Below are 21,316 nucleotides of genomic sequence, written 5' to 3' on the forward strand. Positions count from 1 at the left end.
TTGTTTGTGCGTTAGATATCTGAAGTCGTGCTCGGGAACGATGACAAGTTATCGACGTTATCGATAAAAAAAACTTCTCGATCGACTGTGCTAAGTACCATATATACTCGTATTCACATCATATTTAGTCCCATCTACTGTTTAGGCGCGTTTCTTATTTTAAAATTATTATTTTTTATGTTATTTATTTTTTGTATAATTTATTAAAGACGTGTTTTTTGGGCGATTTCAATAGCGTCCCGGTATCTGGCTAAGGAAGCCAGGGTTCGATCCCGACCGAGGGCAAGCTAAAATCGACTACCGAGAACAGGCTCTAAAGCACGGCGCGGAGGTTAGTGAACATCATGTATCATGTAGCCTACTTACTAGAACATAGCGTGGGATCATTATTATTACTATTTGTTTTTGTCATAGACAGTTCCATGACAAAACAGAACATTGGAAAAAGTGAAGATCAAACGTAGTCTAACCTAACCCCACCTAACCTTAACTAACATTACCTGATCTTACTTAACCTAACCTAACCTAACCTAACCAAACATGACCTAACCCAGGCTTACCTTACCAAACCTAACTAAACCTAGTTCGAACTACCTAACCTAACCTCACTTAACCTCACCTATCTTTACTACCTATACTAGCTTAACCTTAACCTATACTAGCTTCACCTTACCTAACCTGACCTAACCTAACTTAACATATCTTAACCTAACCTAACCTTCCTCAACCTAAGCTAACCGAACATAACCTGACCTATTATTTTATTCTGTTTTTTTTTTTTGTCAATGTTCTGTTTTATCTGGTTACCGCCATAGACATGTTAAAATTCTCACTTCACAAATCGCAAACGTAGAATCTTGAGCAATGATTTTCAATAACTAACTTCCTTTGAATAATTTAGAATGCATAAATTGCCTAAAATCATTTACAAAATTGCCTAAATACATCTCAGAATATACATTTTCAACGCTCGTGGCTCTTCCCTTGTAAATTTTGGTCTAAAAAAAGAAATCGACAACGTCATCTCCTAATCATTTTAGTGCATGATTCCACAATTTCCTTTTAAAAAATCGTTTCCTGAAGTGGATACTGTTGTATGTGGTTGCGGATATTTTATTTTAGAAATTAGAATTAATACAAATGGCTTGTCTTGCTTGGTGATGTGGTATATTATAAGCATTAATTAATCACTTGGAAATAATCGTATTCGTAACGACTCTCATACTACCTACATACATTTTAATACACAATCAAAATACTGTCTTCCATTATAACTCTCTCTTCGTACTATTGCTGTTAAAAACTAGATCTAGCTAAGGCCCGGTATATCGGTTGATTTTAAACTCGGCTTGGTTGGAATGTCGAGCTTAGAGCGGCTTGGAACATAATCCATACGTAACACTTGTTGTTACAATCAGTGTAAAATGTGTGACTTGTTTATTTCATAACCACATGTGTGGCATCAATTAGATACGTATTTTTCCAAACTTCCAAGAAAATACTAATCAGTTCTCGAATAAAATACAACTTAGTGTGACTGTAAGGAGAAAAGGTTATTATATAGTAAATAAAACATTTCCAAAAAATATGTCACTGTTTATTGTAAAACCGTATTTACAAAACCTCTGGCATTGTGGAATATCATTATAATTATAGTAAAGAGAAACTCAGGGCATGTCCAACCTTGATGATAAGTTAGATGGTTATCTAAAAAAAATTCATTGTTTAAAAATGTATTGTACAAAATGCAAGTTATAGGTAAGTTACGTCATAAGCCTGGATATCACTAATATTACACGTATAGTCTACGATTTTAAAAGAGGAATGTGCTTCTTTTTTCTCTGTAAAACCAAATTAATGTCTACATGAGTAGAATATCTATGCTCCGCTATCCACGGTGAAGTTCCGCGCTTCAATTACCATGGTATATACTAATTTTAAATAGCATTTGTTTTTCTGGACTCTTCATGAAATTATGACGAACTAACGGTTAAAAACAAACTGTCCTGACGTTGAAACTTTTGACATCCATTACCAAATATTTTAGATTGATTCCCCATCGCTCGATGAATATAATAATTCATTCTGATAAAATTATGCAATTTACATAATTTTAAGTGAGATGGAAGTACGAAATTATTTACGTAATCGTCATATTTGACATTTGACTGCTAGCGCTTCAGCGTCTGAAAAAAGAGCTATTCTGCCGCTTATCGAGGCTTGAGCGGCAGATTTATTCCACTTAAATTTGAGCAACGAATGTCGTACATAGCGATGATACGGACTGACTGATATACCGGGCCTATGTCAAATAGCTATGTTTTAGATATATGACACGTATCCATAATTGAATATTATTGATTTTTGATACGCATACTACCTACATGCATTGTGCAATAAACCATCAAAAATTTTCCAAACAGCGATACTAGTTTTTCAGAAGACTGCAAAAAATAATATTAAATATATGTAGCTACTTCGTTCTACAGTTAGCTCATACTGCTAAACTTTAGAGGTGATTGATTATTCATAATAATCTAAGAAAAAAATTGTAGAGTGCAATCCTAAAGGCCAAATTACACCTGCCGAGTGCTCGGGTGATTGTTGGATTATTTTAAAGTGCTGCGCTGGAGGGAAAAGAGAAAAATTAAAGGAATTTAACCACTCTCCTAAAAAATTCTAAATATTTAAATTTTCTTTCTTTCACTGACTGAGTCGGCTAATCACACTGACCGAGTGGAGAGTGAGTACGCAGATGGACGGAGTACTTACTCGACCGAGTCATTGGGTCCACTGTCTTTACCGAATCACTCGCCCGCTACTAGATCGCCACTGATCACAGCAGACGAGTTCTCGGCATGTGTAATTCGGGCATCACCTTGTTTTGCGAGTCATGTAATGGTCGTGTTACGATAACATCAGAGAGGCGTTAGGTTACTACTTTACTAAGTAACGTAGTAACAGAGGTTATCCATTTGGAAACATGTTTCATTTATCGTTTAAAAGATAAATAAAAGAGTGTAAATTCAAAAACAAAGGATTTATTTTCAACAACAGTAGAACGGCTGACTGAGGACGAGAAATAATAATACAAAGGAGATATAAAGGTGTTCTACGAAGGCTTTGTAAAATTGTGCTTTGTGGCGCTAATGAAAAAAGCACAATTTTTTGCTTTGTGTTTTATGAATCCCAATGTTTTGCGATATGCTCACCGGTCACGCACGCGTTCACCTCCCAAAGTAAGTGCCCTTTACTTCCCGGACACCGTGTATACCTATAGAGATTAATTATAATTGATTAGCCTAGAGATTTAACACTACTAAGTTTATAGAAAGAATCAAGCATAATCACCTCTGCCATAGGTGGCCCAAAATGGTTCGCTACTTTTGGTGACTTAGCAGTGGTGCCCGGATTCATGGAGTAAGGATTATCTAAGTTTTGACGGCGGATACGTCTGCCCACCTTTTGTGTGGCTGGTCGGGTTTGGAGAAACTGGCTGAGGGAATTTTTTTTCCTACCCCGCAGGACTCTCTCGACACATCGCCTTACACGGAGAGGAATGAATTCAAACGTCTGTCACTCTTAAATGCACTGAACCCCAAGTTCTTACCCGTTCGTCAAACCTTTTTTTCCTTCTCAGACCTTCCTCTCTATACTTTCCTTTAAAAAACCCTCCACACAACATCCCCAAAGATGACATAGGAGCCCTAGCCCTGAGGGAAACTATTTTCCTTAGTGCCTCCTTCCTGTATGGAGATGTAAAAAATAAAATAATTATTGTTCTGTGCCATTGAGTTATTTTACATAGCAGTTAACGGAGTAGCTAGAATTATTACTATTGATCTGTTTATATATAATAACACCAGTAAGGCTATTGCAATATTGGACGCACACCTGTAAGGTTGTGTCGCGGGGGCGTCGTAATGCCTTTAACAAGCCCTGGATTATGCCACTTACGAGCAGAGGTAACCAAGTAGCACTGAAGTACTCCAGAAGTCGGTGGCGATTAGGAACGAAACCTCACAAGTATCTGACTACGTTATTGTAACCCTTTTTAGATAAATTGATGTTCACGAAAAGAGAGTGTGTTAACGAGTATGTGCACGATAAATATATCATTTTTCTTTCGTAATCCTCTAACTAGCTAGGGCGTATGCTTATTTTCCCATACAAAAATATATTTCCATAAAAGAATAATTATTTTCCCATGCAAACAATTCAACTCTTAAACATAAAAATATCTGATTTTGTTTTAAACAAAATAATAAAATCTAAAAATTTTGACAAAATTACTATTAAAATCATGTTGAAACAAATATAAAAGCGATGCCATACGTAGTAATGCAAAATCATGTGTTTTTGGTTTGAAAATTTGGTCGCCTAGAAATGTTTCAGATGCTTTAATTAAATACTGCGAGTAGAATACATCTTGGCCTTTGAAATAATCGAGTATTTTTTAGATAAATCTTTTGTCTCGTCTTGAATTTAAAAATTACTTAAAACCATTATAATAGTCCATTATTATTGTTATTTTTATAGTACTAAAGACGTTATAATCATCTCACTTTTTGTCTTCTCGAAGTTTCATAAATAGTTTTTCATTGCGGTCGGAACCTTTGGTTTCATAGGATTGTACATTTTAACTATTCTGTTGTTAACTTCTAGATATGAATATAAAGCGTGGTATTTTCTCTTTCTAACACCGTTTAGATCATATGTCTCAACGTGACAATAAGGGAGACACAACTATTTCTATGAGACCATATGAGCTGTTCCCAAAAGCAAACAATCTGGGAACATGACAGATGGGTTGAGTTAAATAATTTAATATACTAGTAGTTCTGTGAACAGTAGACTTCGCGTAATGTTGATTACATCAATTTAACAGTTCGTAGCAGTTGGAATGCTTATGAGTTGAATCAAAACTGGACCTCGCTACGCTCACACAATCAATTCTTTAACCGTTCAGATTAAAACATTAAAAGAAGTGTGGCTTCCTGAAAAAATATGAAGTATGACCCTGAGTCATTTTATTAACTTTTCCATGCCTTATAAATATTTTCTAGTATGAAAAGGTAATCAAAACAGTTTCGGCCTTTACGTGTTGTATAAAATTTATTTTAACGACAGTAATTTTTCTTTGGTTTTAACAGAAAACTCATTTTCCATAATGCCATGTAATTTTGTAAAGGATTCCGTTTTTTGGAAATTTACCGGTCAAGGTTTTACTTCAAGTGAATCGGATTGACGTGCGACCGGTTTAAATAACTTAGACTAGTTGTATTTGCAAGTAGAGCAAAATGTAATTTCGTAGAAAAGCTGCCTCAGTTCCGAAGAACGTGTCAATCTTGTTGGAAAATTTCGAGTGCCTCACGAAAGTAAATAATATGACAGGAAAATTGAAATTCTTAAAAATACTTTTCAATTAAATGAAAATTATTTCTGACTCAAGAAAAGTATCGTTAGCTAGTATGAAGAATTTATGTATTTTTCTTTGGTTTGATTTTTCAACATTTACCTTTTTTATTTTTGATTTCATTTTTCTTTCGTAATCCTCTAACTAGCTAGGGCGTATGTTTATTTTCCCATACAAAAATATCTTTCCATAAAAGAATTATTATTTTCCCATGCAAACAATTCAACTCTTAAATATAAAAATATTTGATTTTGTTTTAAACATTTTGTTAAAAATTTTGGCAAAATTACTATTAAAATCATGTTGAAACAAATATTAAGGCGATACCATACGTAGTAATGCAAAATCGTGTGTTTTTTGGAAATTGAAAATTTGGTCGCCTAGAAATGTTTCAGATGCTTTTATTAAATACTGCGAGTATAATACATCTTGGCCTTTGAAATAATCGAGTATTTTTAGATAAGTCTTTTTATAAGCCCAGAAAAAAATTATCAAAAGGCCTATGAAAACTGCTTTAAAGTTCAAAATCTTCTACTTACAAACCCATTTTCGGTTATGATTTTATTAAATATTAAATATTTATGCCTGAACATCCACAAAATAAAGTAAAAGGCACTTTTTGGCCATGTTTTTTTCTTGCATAAATCAAAACAGGCAAATGGTGTTAAGCGGGAATTTAAACCTTATCGCCATCTACGTAAGGGTTGTTATTGATAGCGGCTCAATTTAAAATATTACACGACGTAGTGCATCGCCTTAAGGGATACGTTTGTTCCTGACGGTGACCTTTTAAAATATTCGAAAAGGCTTACATAATCGGCAAACAGTGTCAATATTTTTACTGCATTTTTTAATACAGAGACGTCAAAAGGTGTAATTTTTTAGGTGCCGTTAGTTTTTTTATATCTTTGTAAAGTGTCACTGAGGTGATATTTGAGCATTAACATTGGAGAAAAAATATCTTATTTTCACGGTCCTTGCTACTCTCCGACGTTAGTGAATGTTAATGCAATAATTCATTTTTAATACATATGTAGGTATACTGCCAGTTCATATCAATAATGAATCGTCGGTTTGTTAGTGTTTAAAGACGTACCTACTTGTATTCATAGTGAGGTCAAGAGTTCACTCGTGTTTATTATGTGTTCAAAATTCGTTACGCATTACTAAAGAAATTTCATTAAAAATACAGTTTTGTCGATGACTAACATTAAGGCCCAGCAGTAAGCGTTCAAAGATGGTTTGAAAGGGAAGTATGTTCAAACGAATGTTAGAGGGAGAAAAAGGACGATAATTAAGCGAAAATGGTGAAATTATTTTTTAAAACACCCCTTGTTTCAAATAGAGCAAAAATCTCTCGACAAATGCTTTAATTGCGTTTAAGAGGAAGCTACAAGCCAAAATTGTGTATATTCTTGGTATACCTTATATTGCAGGTAATAGGCATTAAAATCGCTTGACGAAATAATGGAGTCTAGAAACATTCGATTTCAAGCACAAAACTGGTTTTTATTTATTTTGTATATAATTTTATAAGAAATCAAAAAATTTAATCAAGTGAAACTGTCACACATAATCTTAGCTTTAATAATATATTTTTTAAAGTTGTATCCTTTACGCGTTCATACATTTCTTTTTTTTATGTAGTTTACATTTATATTTTTTACTGGGTAATTTATTATTTTATTTGTATTGTACTCGAGCGAAACGATAGGAAAACCTTCAATTTATCAAAAGCATATTTTTTTGGTATTCATAATGTACACCTATTCGTTATAAAGATTAATCAAAATAGTGATTTAGCATTAAACTTCGCCTTAAAGATACATTGTGAATTTTTTTCATGCCTATAACATATTAAATAACAGAACAAAACATGTGTTTAATAATTTTCGGAGCATATTTAGCGATTTTTTTCTATCGAAGGAAATTAGGTTTTGGCATAACAAATGTACAGATATTATCTTCAATTATAACTTTTGGAACTTAAAAACTTAAGAGAGTTACCGAGAAACTTGTTATAAATCGGAATAAATTGGGTATGCTGGGTCTTAACTTCTGATATGTTAATTTGGCGTTTCATTTCCCGTACTCCTGTATATAATTTACATTATTCAAACAATACACAATTCCACATTTTAGGATTCTCCATACATGCCCACTTGGCTAAGGGACACAAACGAAATAACTTTGCAGGTAAGGAGGCAGACCATCACATTCTTTAATTTTACACAATTAAATACATTTTACTACTAGAAATATGACAAAAAACACTTCAAAAATAAAGTTTAAAAATATGTGCCACACATTATCTATATTTATTTTACACTAACGCCTAATAATTACACTAACTGCTGAGCTGAACCTCAACTTATGGTTACTACTGGTAAAGGAACGAATCGGCGTTTCGGCCGCTTGCAGTTGCTTCGTTCCTATTGCATAATTCGTGGCTCAGCTCGCGTTTCGGTTCGCAAATGTATACGTACCATAACATATCAAGCCATTATCACCAAAAGATCGTAACCAACAGTTTGCTCAAATAGCGGTTTTGAACATAACCACCGTCTCAATATTTGAGAATACCAAATTTCACATCCAAAATTGATTTTCTGTCCCATGGGCCTTACTAATAAACGTTTTTAAAATTTTACACAACTGATAAAATACCAATGATGTAAGGTAATCGGTTGTTTATCAGCCGTGAAAATTTAAAAACACATTTATTAGTAAAGGAGTATACGTTTTATCGTATATTAACTATAGTGGTCTAAAATTTAGTTTGGTCAAAACATCGTAAGGATCTCTAAAATTATCGTAAATGAATATTGTATCGCTTACTATAAGATATACAGAAAAACAACTGCACGGATAAAAATGAGTAGGTATTGCTAATTTATTAAAAATCTTTTAAAATTATTGGTAATCCGGTTAAAAATGGTTTTCAGGCCGTTTCCTGATAACTGAATTCCCAACGTATCAGAAGACGTGTTCATCCACCTGATTTTGCCTTGATAATATACAATGACGAAATACGGAAATATTAGGATACGACATCGTGATAATAGATTCGTATTTTACTAAAAGTTTATTAGGAAACCTAATTTTCTTTTATAAGGGCCTACAATTCAGTGTTTGACCGGATTACAAATAACTTGAAGTGATCTTAATAAATTAGCAATAGGTATTCAATATTAGTAATTTTTCTCCGTGTGCTTTGAGTTTTTGACTTGGTTCTTCCGTAGCGATATTGGATATTCGCAATGGCAGCCATGTTTTCGCAGTAAAATTCCTGTTAAATTGTCTTAATTCATATTATCTCTACATAGTTTAAAACAAAATAGCTATCCGCGTCTGTCTATGCGCCGTGTTTCTTCTAAAGGTTCCATGAGAACTCAACATAATAACAAGCGAACACACCTTTAAAAGTGATGTAAAGTCATTAAAAGCGATGAAAAAACTAACATTTAAACCTAACCTAGGTAACCTATTTAACCTAGTTTTTGTTTCATCACTTTTCATGACTTTTTATCACCTTTTTAAGATGTGTTATCCTGCCACCCCAAACTTTATAACGAATGTTCATATTATTGATACCATCCATCGTACATTACTAAAGTGGTTATTGCTCTGCTTTGAGGATAAATGGCGGTTACATTATTTTTCCCGGCTATTTGGCGATGCATTTGTTAACCTATGTCGCTTACACTGTCGTTTGCATATCATACAAAACGTACTTTTAAAAATAATAATATATGTGCCAACCATGAATATTATTTGAATTCATAATGCTATGCTAATGCTGTCCTTCCTTTCGATGTTTTTCCGACACTCATTCCGCATTGCTGAAGACTCACTAACATACCTACCTAAAGCAATAATGGTCTGTTCTGTCCAGGAAATCTCGCTGGACGTGTTCATGCAGGTGTATTGGGAGGACCACCGCATGAAGGCCGTGTCGGACCTGCCCTTCATCGAATTGACTTGGGAGCAGCGACACATGTTCTGGATGCCAGACCTCTACATCCGACAGCTCCGGGAGATGAAGGTCCTATCTGTCTTCCAGGAGATGGCGTCCCTGAGGCTGTATAAGAACAGTACCCTCGCAGTCAGCATTGGGTAAGAAATTAAGACAAATTATAAGACGAGTTGATAGATTACCTAAATATAAGTCTTTTGTACTATCCACTCGAGCGATTTTTGGTATATTATGGCAAGTTTGCAAAAACGTTTTGAGCGATCGCTTGCCATAATAAGCCAAATGTATAGTACCTAAAAGTATGAGATAAACGGCGAAATCTCAGTAAGCGGTTCATATGTTTCCATATTAATATATTATTTATTTATTTAGAATTAACGGCGCAAGTGCCATTTACATGCAAAGTTTTTATTTTATTTTTTTACATATACATAGTGCAGTATTAAATTTTGATGAGAAAAATTAAAGAATTAAATTTAGTTAAAACATAACAAATAAAATAACAGTAAAGAAAGAAGCAATGACAATAGCCTGTTATGTAGTGACCTCATTAAAATAAGTGGCGTTAAAATGTGTTATTAGTGCAGCTTTATACTTTACAAGGGGAATATTAAAAGTATCTGCGATTTTAGCATAAAAGTTTCCAAGTGTGTGCAATCTATTTATAACTGAGTTATATGCTGAGATTGTGGTATAATTGTCACAATAATACATACTGGAGGACCTTGATCTAATGGTAGGCACATGAAATTGAATCAACATTAATATGTCAGGGCTATCCAACTGATAATTTATAATTTTGTATAAAAATATAAGATCAAAAAATTTTCTTCTATCACTTAACTTAAGCAATTTCAATGAATATAATAAGAAATCATAATTTCTTGTTTCTAAAGGAATTCCAAGCCTAAAATTAATACACCTCAAAAATTTGCGTTGGACTCTTTCAATGGTATTAATGTGATTATTATATAAACTTTGTCAACATTTTTGGTTGGTATGAGGTTCGCTAAGTTTGTTGAGAAAGGAGGGGTGCCCGGGTTCATGGGGTAAGGTTTGTCTAGATCTAGGCAATAGATGCTTCTGCCCACCTACTGCCGGATACTACACCTGAGCCGGATCGGGAGACCCTGGTTGAGGGAAACCTTTTGACCTTTTCACCAGAACTCTCTCGATCAGATTCGTGTTTTCAAAACACATGATCGAATGCCTACTATGCCTAGACACAAAGGGCTGTTCCATCAAAATCGTGGTTTCAACAATTCCCCCATTTTTCCCAAAAATAAATTTCCTCACTCCAAAGAGAATTGGAAATTGCTCCGTTTCCTCTCACCTTGTTAAAAATCGCTTTAAATCCTGTGACAGACCACGCTATACGCGCCCTATATGTTCGTGGCTTGGCCTATTTCAGCATATCGCTCGCTATACATTCCTATTGGTAGTGTATAGCGTAATGTGTCGCCTACTTAAAACCCCAGATTGTTATTTCTGTGTTCTAAAATCTTTAGACGACATATTTGTTAGTTGTCCCTCTCTAAACAAATATCCAATTTTTCTATAAAGCTTTATCTAATATTGCCTGACCTCTGTTGAAAATTCTGTTTCTTCCGAGTCTGAATTCGACCTCAATTTTCCAAATAAGTTGGAAATTTCCACAATTCTAAACAATATTATAACACTATTTAAGAAATATATATTTGTACAGCGCCCTTGAGGTGATTTCTCACGAAAACGGCGCTATATAAATTAGCCAAATATTATTATTATAAATTCGCCTTCTCATTCTCCGAATTGAAACCATGTCCTAGAACACCATTAAAGGGTGAAAGTCAGAAACGTGGCCAATGTTGTTTTAGGAGATGCTCTAATAAAATCAGAGGAAGTATTTTGCACACTTTAGATTATGATGTTATATCACTTTAGGCCCAATTTGGGTGGCCGATGTGGTTACCGCCGCCCGGGGAGCCATTCTTTGGATAACCAACATCTCTGCCATTGGACACCCCAAGTGATTCGCTACGTTAGGTGACTTAGCAGGGGTTCCAGGGTTCATTATGTGAGAATTGTTTAGGTCTGGGTCTCGGATGCATCTGTCCACCTACTGTGTGATGGGCTGGTTTTGGAGAGACTGGTGGAGGGAGATCTTTTTTACCTTTCCAGCACGACTCCTCGACCCATCGCCTACCCATATCTTCCTCTCCTTCCTTTCATTAATTGACGTTCCATAAATCATCCCCAAATATGACAGAAATGAGTTTAAATGAGGTTTAATTTTGAGATAGGGGCCGTTCAAGTATTATGTAAGCACTATAGGGGGGCAGGGGGGTCTTTGCTTTGCTTATTTTTGATGACATGGGGTGGAGGGTCAAGATAGTTATTACGTCAGCACTGCTCAGCAGTAGTTATTGAAGTGAAACTTCTTTACGCGCGTCATGCAATTTCGAGGACCAGAGTAAAACCGACTCATGACCGAAACGAAAATGCGGGTACCCCCACCACCGATTAAAGTTCATTTGATCTAGTCAAAGTTTTGAAGTAACATATAAATGCTTCTTAGCTCATCCCGACAACTGGCGTTGGTGGTGTAATGGTCAGCATAGTTGCCTTCCAAGCAGTTGATCCGAGTTCGATTCTCGGCCATCGCACATTATTTTTTTGTTTTTAACGCCTTTTTCATTCAATATCTTATTTTTTAGTAGGTCAGAACATTTTTTAAAAGAAAATAATATTGCAAAATAATAAAAACACTTATCTCACTGTGATAAAACATTACTCCGCTAGAGCGCGCTTTGCGTTATTGTGTTGGATTAAAATTATTATCTAATCCGTATATTATGATAATTGTATTACATTTATTTAATTAATTTATTTATTTTGATAATATGTAATAATTTACAGAAAAAAAAATTAAAACTATCTCCCTCTGATAAAATATCCGTTCGCTAGAGCGCACTACGCGATCTTGTGTGGGATTCTATTTCTGTACATTGTACATTATTTTTAAAAATATATTATATTTTGGGTGTGATGTAGGTAACATTATAAAACATAACAAGCTCTCATATTTTCAGAACCTACATAATATAATCAATTTATGCGGCTTTGCTTACAGTTGGTGCTCAGCGTGGTTGGCTTTCAATCAGTTAAGCGAGGTTCGATTCTCGGCTGTGGCATTTTTGAAGTGAAACCTTGTTGAGGTGGGGGAGCCGCTCACGAACGTTCTCTCTCTTCTCTTCTTTCCTCTCTCTCAGACACCAGCGAACTGCGCCACGCCAAGCATCAGCTGAAACTAGAAGTTTCACTTCTGTCTTTTTTTTTTACACATTGGCAACCCACACATTGTCTATGTTTGAAAACCGAATACATATTCGGGGATTCCGACTGTGTCAATAAAGTTTGTTTAAATTAATATTATGTGCATTAAAGTCCTCTATCCTAAGACTATTTTATAAGTGCTGCTTATGAATCAATAAAAAAACAGAATACATTAACAGAAAAATGCATATAGGTACCAATTTTTACATAAGCATTGGAGGGGGGGGTAAGAGCTTTGCTTACTTTTGGGGACAAGGGGGAAGAGGGGGTAAATAATTGTAATTAATCTGCTTAAGTAATACTTGAACGGCCCCATACGAGATTTGCACATCTTAACGATACTACTATATATTAAATCTTTGATACGTTGTTATTAATAAAACACGATCTGTAAACCGAGGATAACTGCAATATGTATTGTGTATCGGCTAGTTTTCTACAAAAGGGTGTAATAAAATTCCAAACTTTTCGAGTGTTTTATCGAGTAGGTACATTTTAAGAACTTTGTTTATTTTGTGTCCTAATAAATTAATCATTTTAATACTTTGGTATCCGCATTGACACTTTGGAATATTAAATTGCATTCACAAAATCAACATGTTATATTTTTGTTTTTAAATCAACTATTGCTGTTTGTCAAAGTGACCTCTAGGTAGGTACTTGTTTGCAGGCCAAAATCATAACATCAAGTATGTGATAATGAAAGTAAACAATATTGGTTTTTGTAATCATTGTAATCTAACACCTAAAATAAAGCAATTTAGAATTTATTGCGAAATAAAGATAAAAACGTTAGTTAAATAATCTAAAGATGTACTTTGATTTGTGCTTATATTGGGAATTGCACTAGATTTGTGACATCCGTTAATATTTTGATATCCTCAGCTCCATACAGGAGGTCCTGAGGGAAAAAAAATCCCTCCGGACATATGTCATTTTTGGGGATGCTGTGTATTGGGACTTTTTAGGGAAAGGAAGGAGAGGAAGTTCAGGGAAGTAAAAAGGTAAGAGTCGAGAGAGTCCGGCTGAAGAGGTCAAAAGATCTCCCTCAACCAGTCCCTCCCGATCACCCGCCATGCAGTAGGCTAAACCTAACCCCATGAAACCGGGCACCCTTAGAATCACTTAGGGTGACCTTTTTCAGGGGTGTTGGTTATCTAATAAATGGTTCCCGGGGCTGCGGTACCCATATCCGGCTCCCAAATTGGAAACAAATTACAATACACTTTAGGGCAATAATCCTAGATTACCGAAAGAATCATAGTATTGTTTTAAAATTTAAATGGAAAATAGTAAACTTGATTTATGAATGACTCACATAAGTGTTCGAATTCGTTGCAAAATAACAACAGAACTGTCGAAGACGTCCTTGGGCTATTTTTAGTAAAAAATATTCCTTTTATAACCGACCTCATTAAACATGTAAGTGGGTACGGCGGCCTCTAAGAAATCGCCCCGTAATATACAGGGTGTATCGGCACGTACCCGACAAACTTTAACCAGCCATTCCTTAGCATATTTGGAGTAAAAAATGTTATGGGCACTTTGCTGTCCGGTAACATTTTTTTTTAATAAAAAATTTATTATTCATATTTTCACCACATGTCACCAATGTTTTATCCTTTGTCAAAGTTTGAAAACCCATCTGGTAATATTTTGTTCGAGTTTCGTTGAATAATGTACGTACGTACCTACGTTGGCGCGCATTTACAATCACAACGAAATGGCACGGCACCATTCGTCTCTTTTTTACCTATTATTATTTAGTGTGTACGAAAGATCGAGGACACTTTTTGACACACTTGCTAATAACAGCTGTTGAACACGAAATTCAATGCAAATGACAGTGACGGAGTGTGGATTTTTTATTTATTTTTTGTTTTTAATGGAAAAAAAATGTTACCGGACAGCAAAGCGCCCATAACATTTTTTACTCCAAATGTGCTGAGGAATAGCTGGTTAATGTTTGTCGGGTACTTGCCGATACACCCTGTATATTACCATACTAAAAGTGGAAGATTATAATTTTTTAAACAATGTAAAAATTTTCCCCTAGATTGTGATTGATTGGTTTTATGTTTACGCCATTAATTTTCATGGCAACAAAAAAATATTGATGATAAAATAAAATAGGTGTTTCATATTCATTTTATATACGAAATTTATCGACAGAATTATATAATTACGTGCGGGCAATGAGCCCGTCCATTTTTTTATAATATATATTTAACTATGAAATTAAACTCGGTTATTATAAGTTAAATAGCAATAATCACACAGTTGTAAAAGTTGTGTACAGTATAAAGACTGTGGAACTATATCGCCCGGTTGGGTAGATAGCGTTGTGAGGCGGGTTAAGGCAGCGGCTGAAAGAAGGGATTTATTACGGCAGGCCCGGTTTATATGAAAGAGGATAACAGACGCCGGTAGCTCTTTCCACAAACGAGTCGACTTGCACAAAAACGAGTTGTAGTAACATCAGCCAACAACAACTGTAAACGAGTGTTCATATGGGATCAATGCTGCCAACTCCTTAGAGCAGGGTCAATTGAAATACACGTAAAACAACCAGAGATGTGCTTTATTTCAAATAAATCCATTTCAAATGGAAATGCAAAATGGGTATTTTCCATTTTACATTTTAAATGCTTTTTTAAAAACCATTTTGCATTTTGAATTTTAAATGCTTTTCTCAATGCATTTTCCATTTTAAATGCTTTTTGTAACATTCTTCCTACTATCTCCACTCATATTTTTTTTTCATAAGCCCCAAATATCAGTCGGTCCTCAACCTCGCTATGAGAGATAATTTACATTTGTCAAGTTGCTCCCTGGTAGGAGCCCTGGCAATTGAGTGATACCATTACAAAAAATACTGATTCAAAAACTGAACATGGGGTCATGACGCTGTAATATTAAATGTTAGATAGCAGTTTCTATGTTTTTACGTTGGCAACAATAGTCCCGCGAAATTTTTTGTGGTTTCATAATCTGTAGTCGTGGTGTTTTTGGATTTACCATCATGTAATATGTTTTTTCTACATTGATGTCTATTATTAAATGACAAAATTGTTTAAAAATTCTGTAATTATTTTAATTTTTTGACCTGAGAAACCATTTTGCATTTTCAATGCATTTTGAAAATAGGTATTTTGCATTTTGCATTTGAAATGCTTTTCTAAAAACCATTTAGCATTTTCAAATGGAAAAGTTTTGACGCATTTCCATTTTGCATTTCAAATGGTTTTGGGTACCCATTTTGCACATCTCTGAAAACAACTCACATGCCTACATTGCGTTTGTGTGTGAGATAGAGAGAGAGACAGCAGTCGGTCTCATTTTCAATCAGATGTACCGCCCTCTTTTAAACAGAATCGGGGAGGTTTACCAAATACTAGCTGACATGCACCAGGCCAGGGGGGTATAACTCCGAGAAAAAAGTGGGTCAGAAAAAAAGACACGGTAATCTCTATGGGTGACTTGTGACGTATATTTTCCACAAACCAATACGAACTTCATGCATGTTTGTAGGCCGCTGTCATTGGCCGATTTTAGGCTAGCCAATGGGTTGGCTCCGAATGAGAATTATATTGTCTATGGTTACGCCTTTTTTATAGTTTCTATCCTAGTCGATGGTGAGTATGTGTAGTAGTGACGTATATTTTTCAGTTACAGACTTTTATCTATGGCAAACATTAGGACCCATGGGCTCAGTACTAAAAACCCGAAGATATTGATCTAGTGAGTGGTTCATTTATGCACCAGGCGTTGCTAGGAGTTATCCTTAGGAGATATAAACCGTCCTGGACTTTTCTGTAGGCCTTTTTAAGATATACAATTCCGTAGTGCGTTAGTTTGATATACGAAATTGGTATCTCATAAGGTTTAGCCAGCGTTAGCAATGTAAGAGCCCGAAAAAAAATTTTACGACATTATAAAAAAACATCGACTTTTCTCTATATTTTATAAATTTAATATATGTATTGTATACATAAACCTTCAGGGAGTAATTTTCTTAATGATAGTGAAAACCATGGCAAAATCTGGTTGTTAGTTTAGATGAACTAAGCGCACAAACGGACAGACGCAGAAAGCGACTTTATTTTATACTAAAGGGTGTTCCAATAAGAGGTGTTATTTTGAATAGCCCGCTATTTCGGTAGATATTAATTTTGAAGCTGTCATTTTTTGACATTTGACAAGTAGAAACTTCGCCATTAACGATACACACTTCAACAACGCATTGAAATGATTAAAATTCACTTGAGTGAATCAAATGCAAATCATCTTGAGTGATGAGGCCCATTTCCACCTCGGTGGCTTCGTCAACAAGCAAAATTGTCGCATCTGGGGCTCGTAAAACCCAAGATTTATTGTTCAAAAGCCTCTCTATCCTCAACGTGTGACTGTTTGGTGCGGTTTATGGTCCGGCGGAGTCATTGGATCTTACTTTTTCGAAAATGAGGCTGGAGCAACAGTTACGGTGAATGGATTGCGCTATCAAGAGATGATTAATGATTTTTTATGGCCGGAATTGGATGGTATTGATCTGGACAACTTTTACTTTCAACAAGACGGCGCTATGTGCCACACAAACAACGAAACCATTGATCTTTTACGATTGAATATCAATCCATCTTAGATCATATGACGTACGTCGTGATTAAGGCAATTGACTGATCTCATATGTTTACATAAAATTATTCACGGTCAACTTGATACTACATTATGTCTTAGCAATATTAAAATAAATGTCCCCAATTCGCATTGTTTAAGACGCCATAATATTTTTCACCTGAATACATTTATAAATAATATCGCCTACTTTAGCCCTCTGACCCAGATGTGTCGACTATATAACAAGATAGAGTGTGCTGAAATAGATATTTTCGTCGATAATTTGTACGGATTCAGAAAAAAAGTTCTGGCGCTATTAAAAAATATTAGCTAATTCATTGTGTCAATTTTCTCTCTATGCATACCTCTCGTATTTCTTATGCCTCTTACCACTTGTAATAATGTATAATGTAATGTGTTACTTGAGCGAGCTTGTATATGATTGTGTATTTTATTTTTATTTTTTGATGTTTTTGTTTTCTAATTGTATGTATCTGTATTTAATTGTATGTATCTGTATTTAATTTTTTGTATCTTTATTTAATTGTAGATTTTTGTAATTGTACAATAACTGAGTTTTTATAAGTGGATTGTTCTCACGCAAGTGTGATCATCTGTAAAAACCCAGTATAAATAAATAAATAAAATAACACCTCTTATTGGAAAATCCTGTTTTTAGAGATGTTGGGGCTCCAGCCCAGAGGTGGCTCAATTGTGTAAATTTAATTGTTGGACGTACTTGAGATTTGTGAAGGATTAGCAGCTGGTCACTATCGAAGAATAGTTTCCTGGTAGTTTCTCATATGTATATTATGATATAACTTTATATTTTTAAATAGATCTATTTGAATTTCATTTTTGTTTTTGCTAATTAATGAATACAAATCTTGGAAGCTGAAATTAACATACTTCCCGATATCCAAAATGAGCTGAAACTCGTTGTCTATTCGTTTTCTTTCTGAAATCGGATGACATTGCAGCAGATAATATAAGAAATATATGTTGACCCTACCCGATCAGCGTATGGTGAGATTGGTAGAGTTGTTGACTCCAGTTCCTCCGTAAGAAGGTTCAATCCTCGGTCAAACCAATTTTTTTTTAAGTTTTAGAAGACATTTTAAAACAGATGTGAAAGTAAAAAAAATGTTTATTTATGTGTTGACTTTTTTTACTAGCCATCAAGTACAATAGGTACCTAAATATGTCTACCGCCGTACATAATCGAGATACCAATAATAACTGATGTTATATTTATTTAATTTCAGAGCGACAGTAATAATAAGATGTGACATGGATTTCGTCCTTTACCCGTTAGATGTGCAAATCTGTCCAGTGGATTTTAGCAGTTGTAAGTAAAATATATTTTTAAAAAGTATTCAAATTATTTATAATATTATAAAACATAATTTTACGGTACCTACCGTGCAATAGTTCCAACTGCTCTGAGCCAGCGGAGGAGGGGAGATGAAGGTTGGAAAATTCCTGACTCTTCGTCCATGGTTCTAAGTTCTAACCAGAGAGTTCTAATCAATTTATTGACTGAACGATACGATTTCAAAATCACTTATCACTTCACTATGTACCTACTTTTACTCATTTCTGTGTGTAACACCATTTTTGTTTTATTTTTCCTTTTAACTATTCAAAAACTTATTTGTACGCGTTTGTTTATAGATATTGTGCACCTTCGCTTAATTTTCCTTGTAAGATAATTTTTGACTTATTTTTTCCCAAAAATATCTGTTTCAGATTGTTTATTTGTCTGCTGCTATGTTAGTCTCTGATGGTGCGAATACATTGGCGAGCCGAGACGCGATATAAGCCTTGAATTATGTATAAGGATGGAATGTAGGAACAGCAAATGGCGCCAGACGCCCTTACGGTTGCTTCGTTCCTTTCCCATAATTTGAGGTTCGGCTCGCGTTTCGGCTCGCAAATGTATACGTACCATTAGAATGCAGGCGTATTCTGCAGTTAACGATTTATATTGTCTTGTTAATTACTACATTTATCTGTGTTTTCTTCTAAATAAAAAATAAAATAGAAAAGTATTAAATCATAAAATAAATCCTGTTTCAGATAAATATATGATGCAGGACATGACCTTCAGATGGAAGGGAGAGGATCCTGTCAGTTTCCCCAGTGACTTCGGGGATGGATATCGCCTCCCCAAGTACGTGGTTACCTTCAAAATCGATCACGAACTTCACAATATTTACTATGGAGAAGGTGAGACAACTTTAAATGATTACCATATTTTTGGCATCTACCTTTTTAAATGGAAACAGAGTTTTTAATAAAATTGGTTTGTAACCTAGATAGTGTCTCGGATAAACATATAAGATTTTTATTTATATGGGATAGTGTGTGGTGTTTTCAATTCCTGAGCTGTCTAAGTCCTTCATCATCACTGCAAAAGTAACACTTTCCGCTTACTGTGGTGGTAGTAGGAGATTTTCAAATATTCTCAGATTTTTCGTAACCCGTTAATGTTTGCCTAGAAAATAGAAATAAAAATTTAAAATGGTCGAGTGGTTTAAGACGCCTGTCCAGGTAAGACAAGAGATCCTGGGTTTAATTCCTAGTTGTTACTGTTATCTTTTTTTTCTTTTTTCTGTGTCTTGTCTTGTATTATCTTCTTCTTCAATTATAAATAATTATTGCCGAAACGGTTCCAACTGGCTACAACGTCATTATCTCGTAAAAAACGTTAGTATCTGGTATGACGGCTGTCACCGACGTTTGCCAGTGTGGCGTCAACAACGCCATATTCATGCACAAAAACGAACATGTCGTTTTGGGGGCAATTAAAAATCCAAATAAATTTGCGAACGCAGACTGAGCAGTATTATTTATGCAATTATGTTACAAATGTTAACATAGTGGAGTGAAAAAATATTCACGAAAATTAACTATTTTATAGGTAGGTACTTTATCGCTTGTCTGTTTCTTGACACATCAGTTACACCTTTTAAAAATGTCAATTAAAATATTACATCGTGGGTAGGTACTTTATCAATTGTCTCAATTCTCACTAAATTCTCAGTCAATAGTCAATTTTGAATCAGTTATAGCGACCTGTTTTCGGACTTTTGCACTGGGTTAGTATAGTTGGTAGTAGGGATTAGTACCAAACCCTGCTAAACCAAAACCTCCTAGATCACATGCTAAAATCCGAAAACAGGTCTATTTTGTCAGTTCATTTTCAGCACGGCCTGTATTAATAAAAGATGGCGGTGATATTATGGTACCTACTTAGTATCTACCTGCCTGAAGAAAGTTTGAAAAGAGAATTGTCATTGAGATAGTGAACGCTTCTTTGGACAAATTACTGTATAACTCCTTTATTAAAGTTACATAAAATACAGGTTTATATAAATAAATTTATTAGTATAAATATAATTTAGTAAGTACAACTGTTTAGTGTAATAACCCGGTTTGTTCCTTCAATCTATCGACACTTATAAACCCTGTAAAATTAACTATTTTGTTTCAACTCTCCACATTCAACCCATTTCAGGAAACCACTCCACGGCCCGCCTGCTGATCACCATGTCGCGAGAGCTGCGCAGCTACCTGCTGGAATGCTACCTGCCCTCCACGCTCTTCGTGGTCATGTCCTGGGGCGGCTTCTGCGTCATCCCCGAGATAGTACCGGGGAGGATGGTTCTGCTGGTCACCACGCTGCTGTCGCTGGTCACCATGATTGATACTGTCAGGTGAGACCGTAGATCACGGAGGTAGATCAAAGTTAGATATAGTTAGATCGTCTAATCATACTACTGCAAATCGCATCTACGAACAGCAGTGACCTGCCTTTGTTTCTACCTACACACCACACCTAACGCTTAACATTCATTGACTCCATCTACTTTGATAGTCTGTGCAATCGTTCCGTCAGAATAATGGCCAAGATTTTGGAATTTTGTTCTTTAAATAGCAAGTGAAATTACACAGTTTATAATTTTTTTAAATACACAGTTTTACTACTT

At 34.9% G+C, this 21,316-nt stretch overlaps 1 protein-coding gene across 3 annotated transcripts in view; it reads left to right on the plus strand.

The window, feature by feature from the left end:
- LOC149421495 (glycine receptor subunit alpha-4-like) overlaps positions 1 to 21,316 on the plus strand; it is a 222,397-nt gene that overhangs the window by 193,389 nt on the left and 7,692 nt on the right. The window contains exons 4-8 of one of the 3 annotated variants that reach the window (XM_089634415.1): positions 236 to 331; positions 9,312 to 9,532; positions 18,590 to 18,672; positions 19,404 to 19,553; positions 20,845 to 21,043. In XM_089634415.1, coding sequence (XP_089490541.1) covers positions 236 to 331; positions 9,312 to 9,532; positions 18,590 to 18,672; positions 19,404 to 19,553; positions 20,845 to 21,043 — 749 coding nt within the window. Of the gene's footprint in view, positions 1 to 235; positions 332 to 7,558; positions 7,613 to 9,311; positions 9,533 to 18,589; positions 18,673 to 19,403; positions 19,554 to 20,844; positions 21,044 to 21,316 lie in introns of all 3 variants that reach the window. The other 2 variants (XM_089634416.1, XM_089634417.1) reach the window with 2 other exon arrangements.

This window comes from Hesperophylax consimilis, chromosome 8 (assembly GCF_061612785.1).
Source record: "Hesperophylax consimilis isolate HC1 chromosome 8, BYU_Hcon_1.0, whole genome shotgun sequence".
Classification (NCBI taxonomy): domain Eukaryota; kingdom Metazoa; phylum Arthropoda; class Insecta; order Trichoptera; family Limnephilidae; genus Hesperophylax; species Hesperophylax consimilis.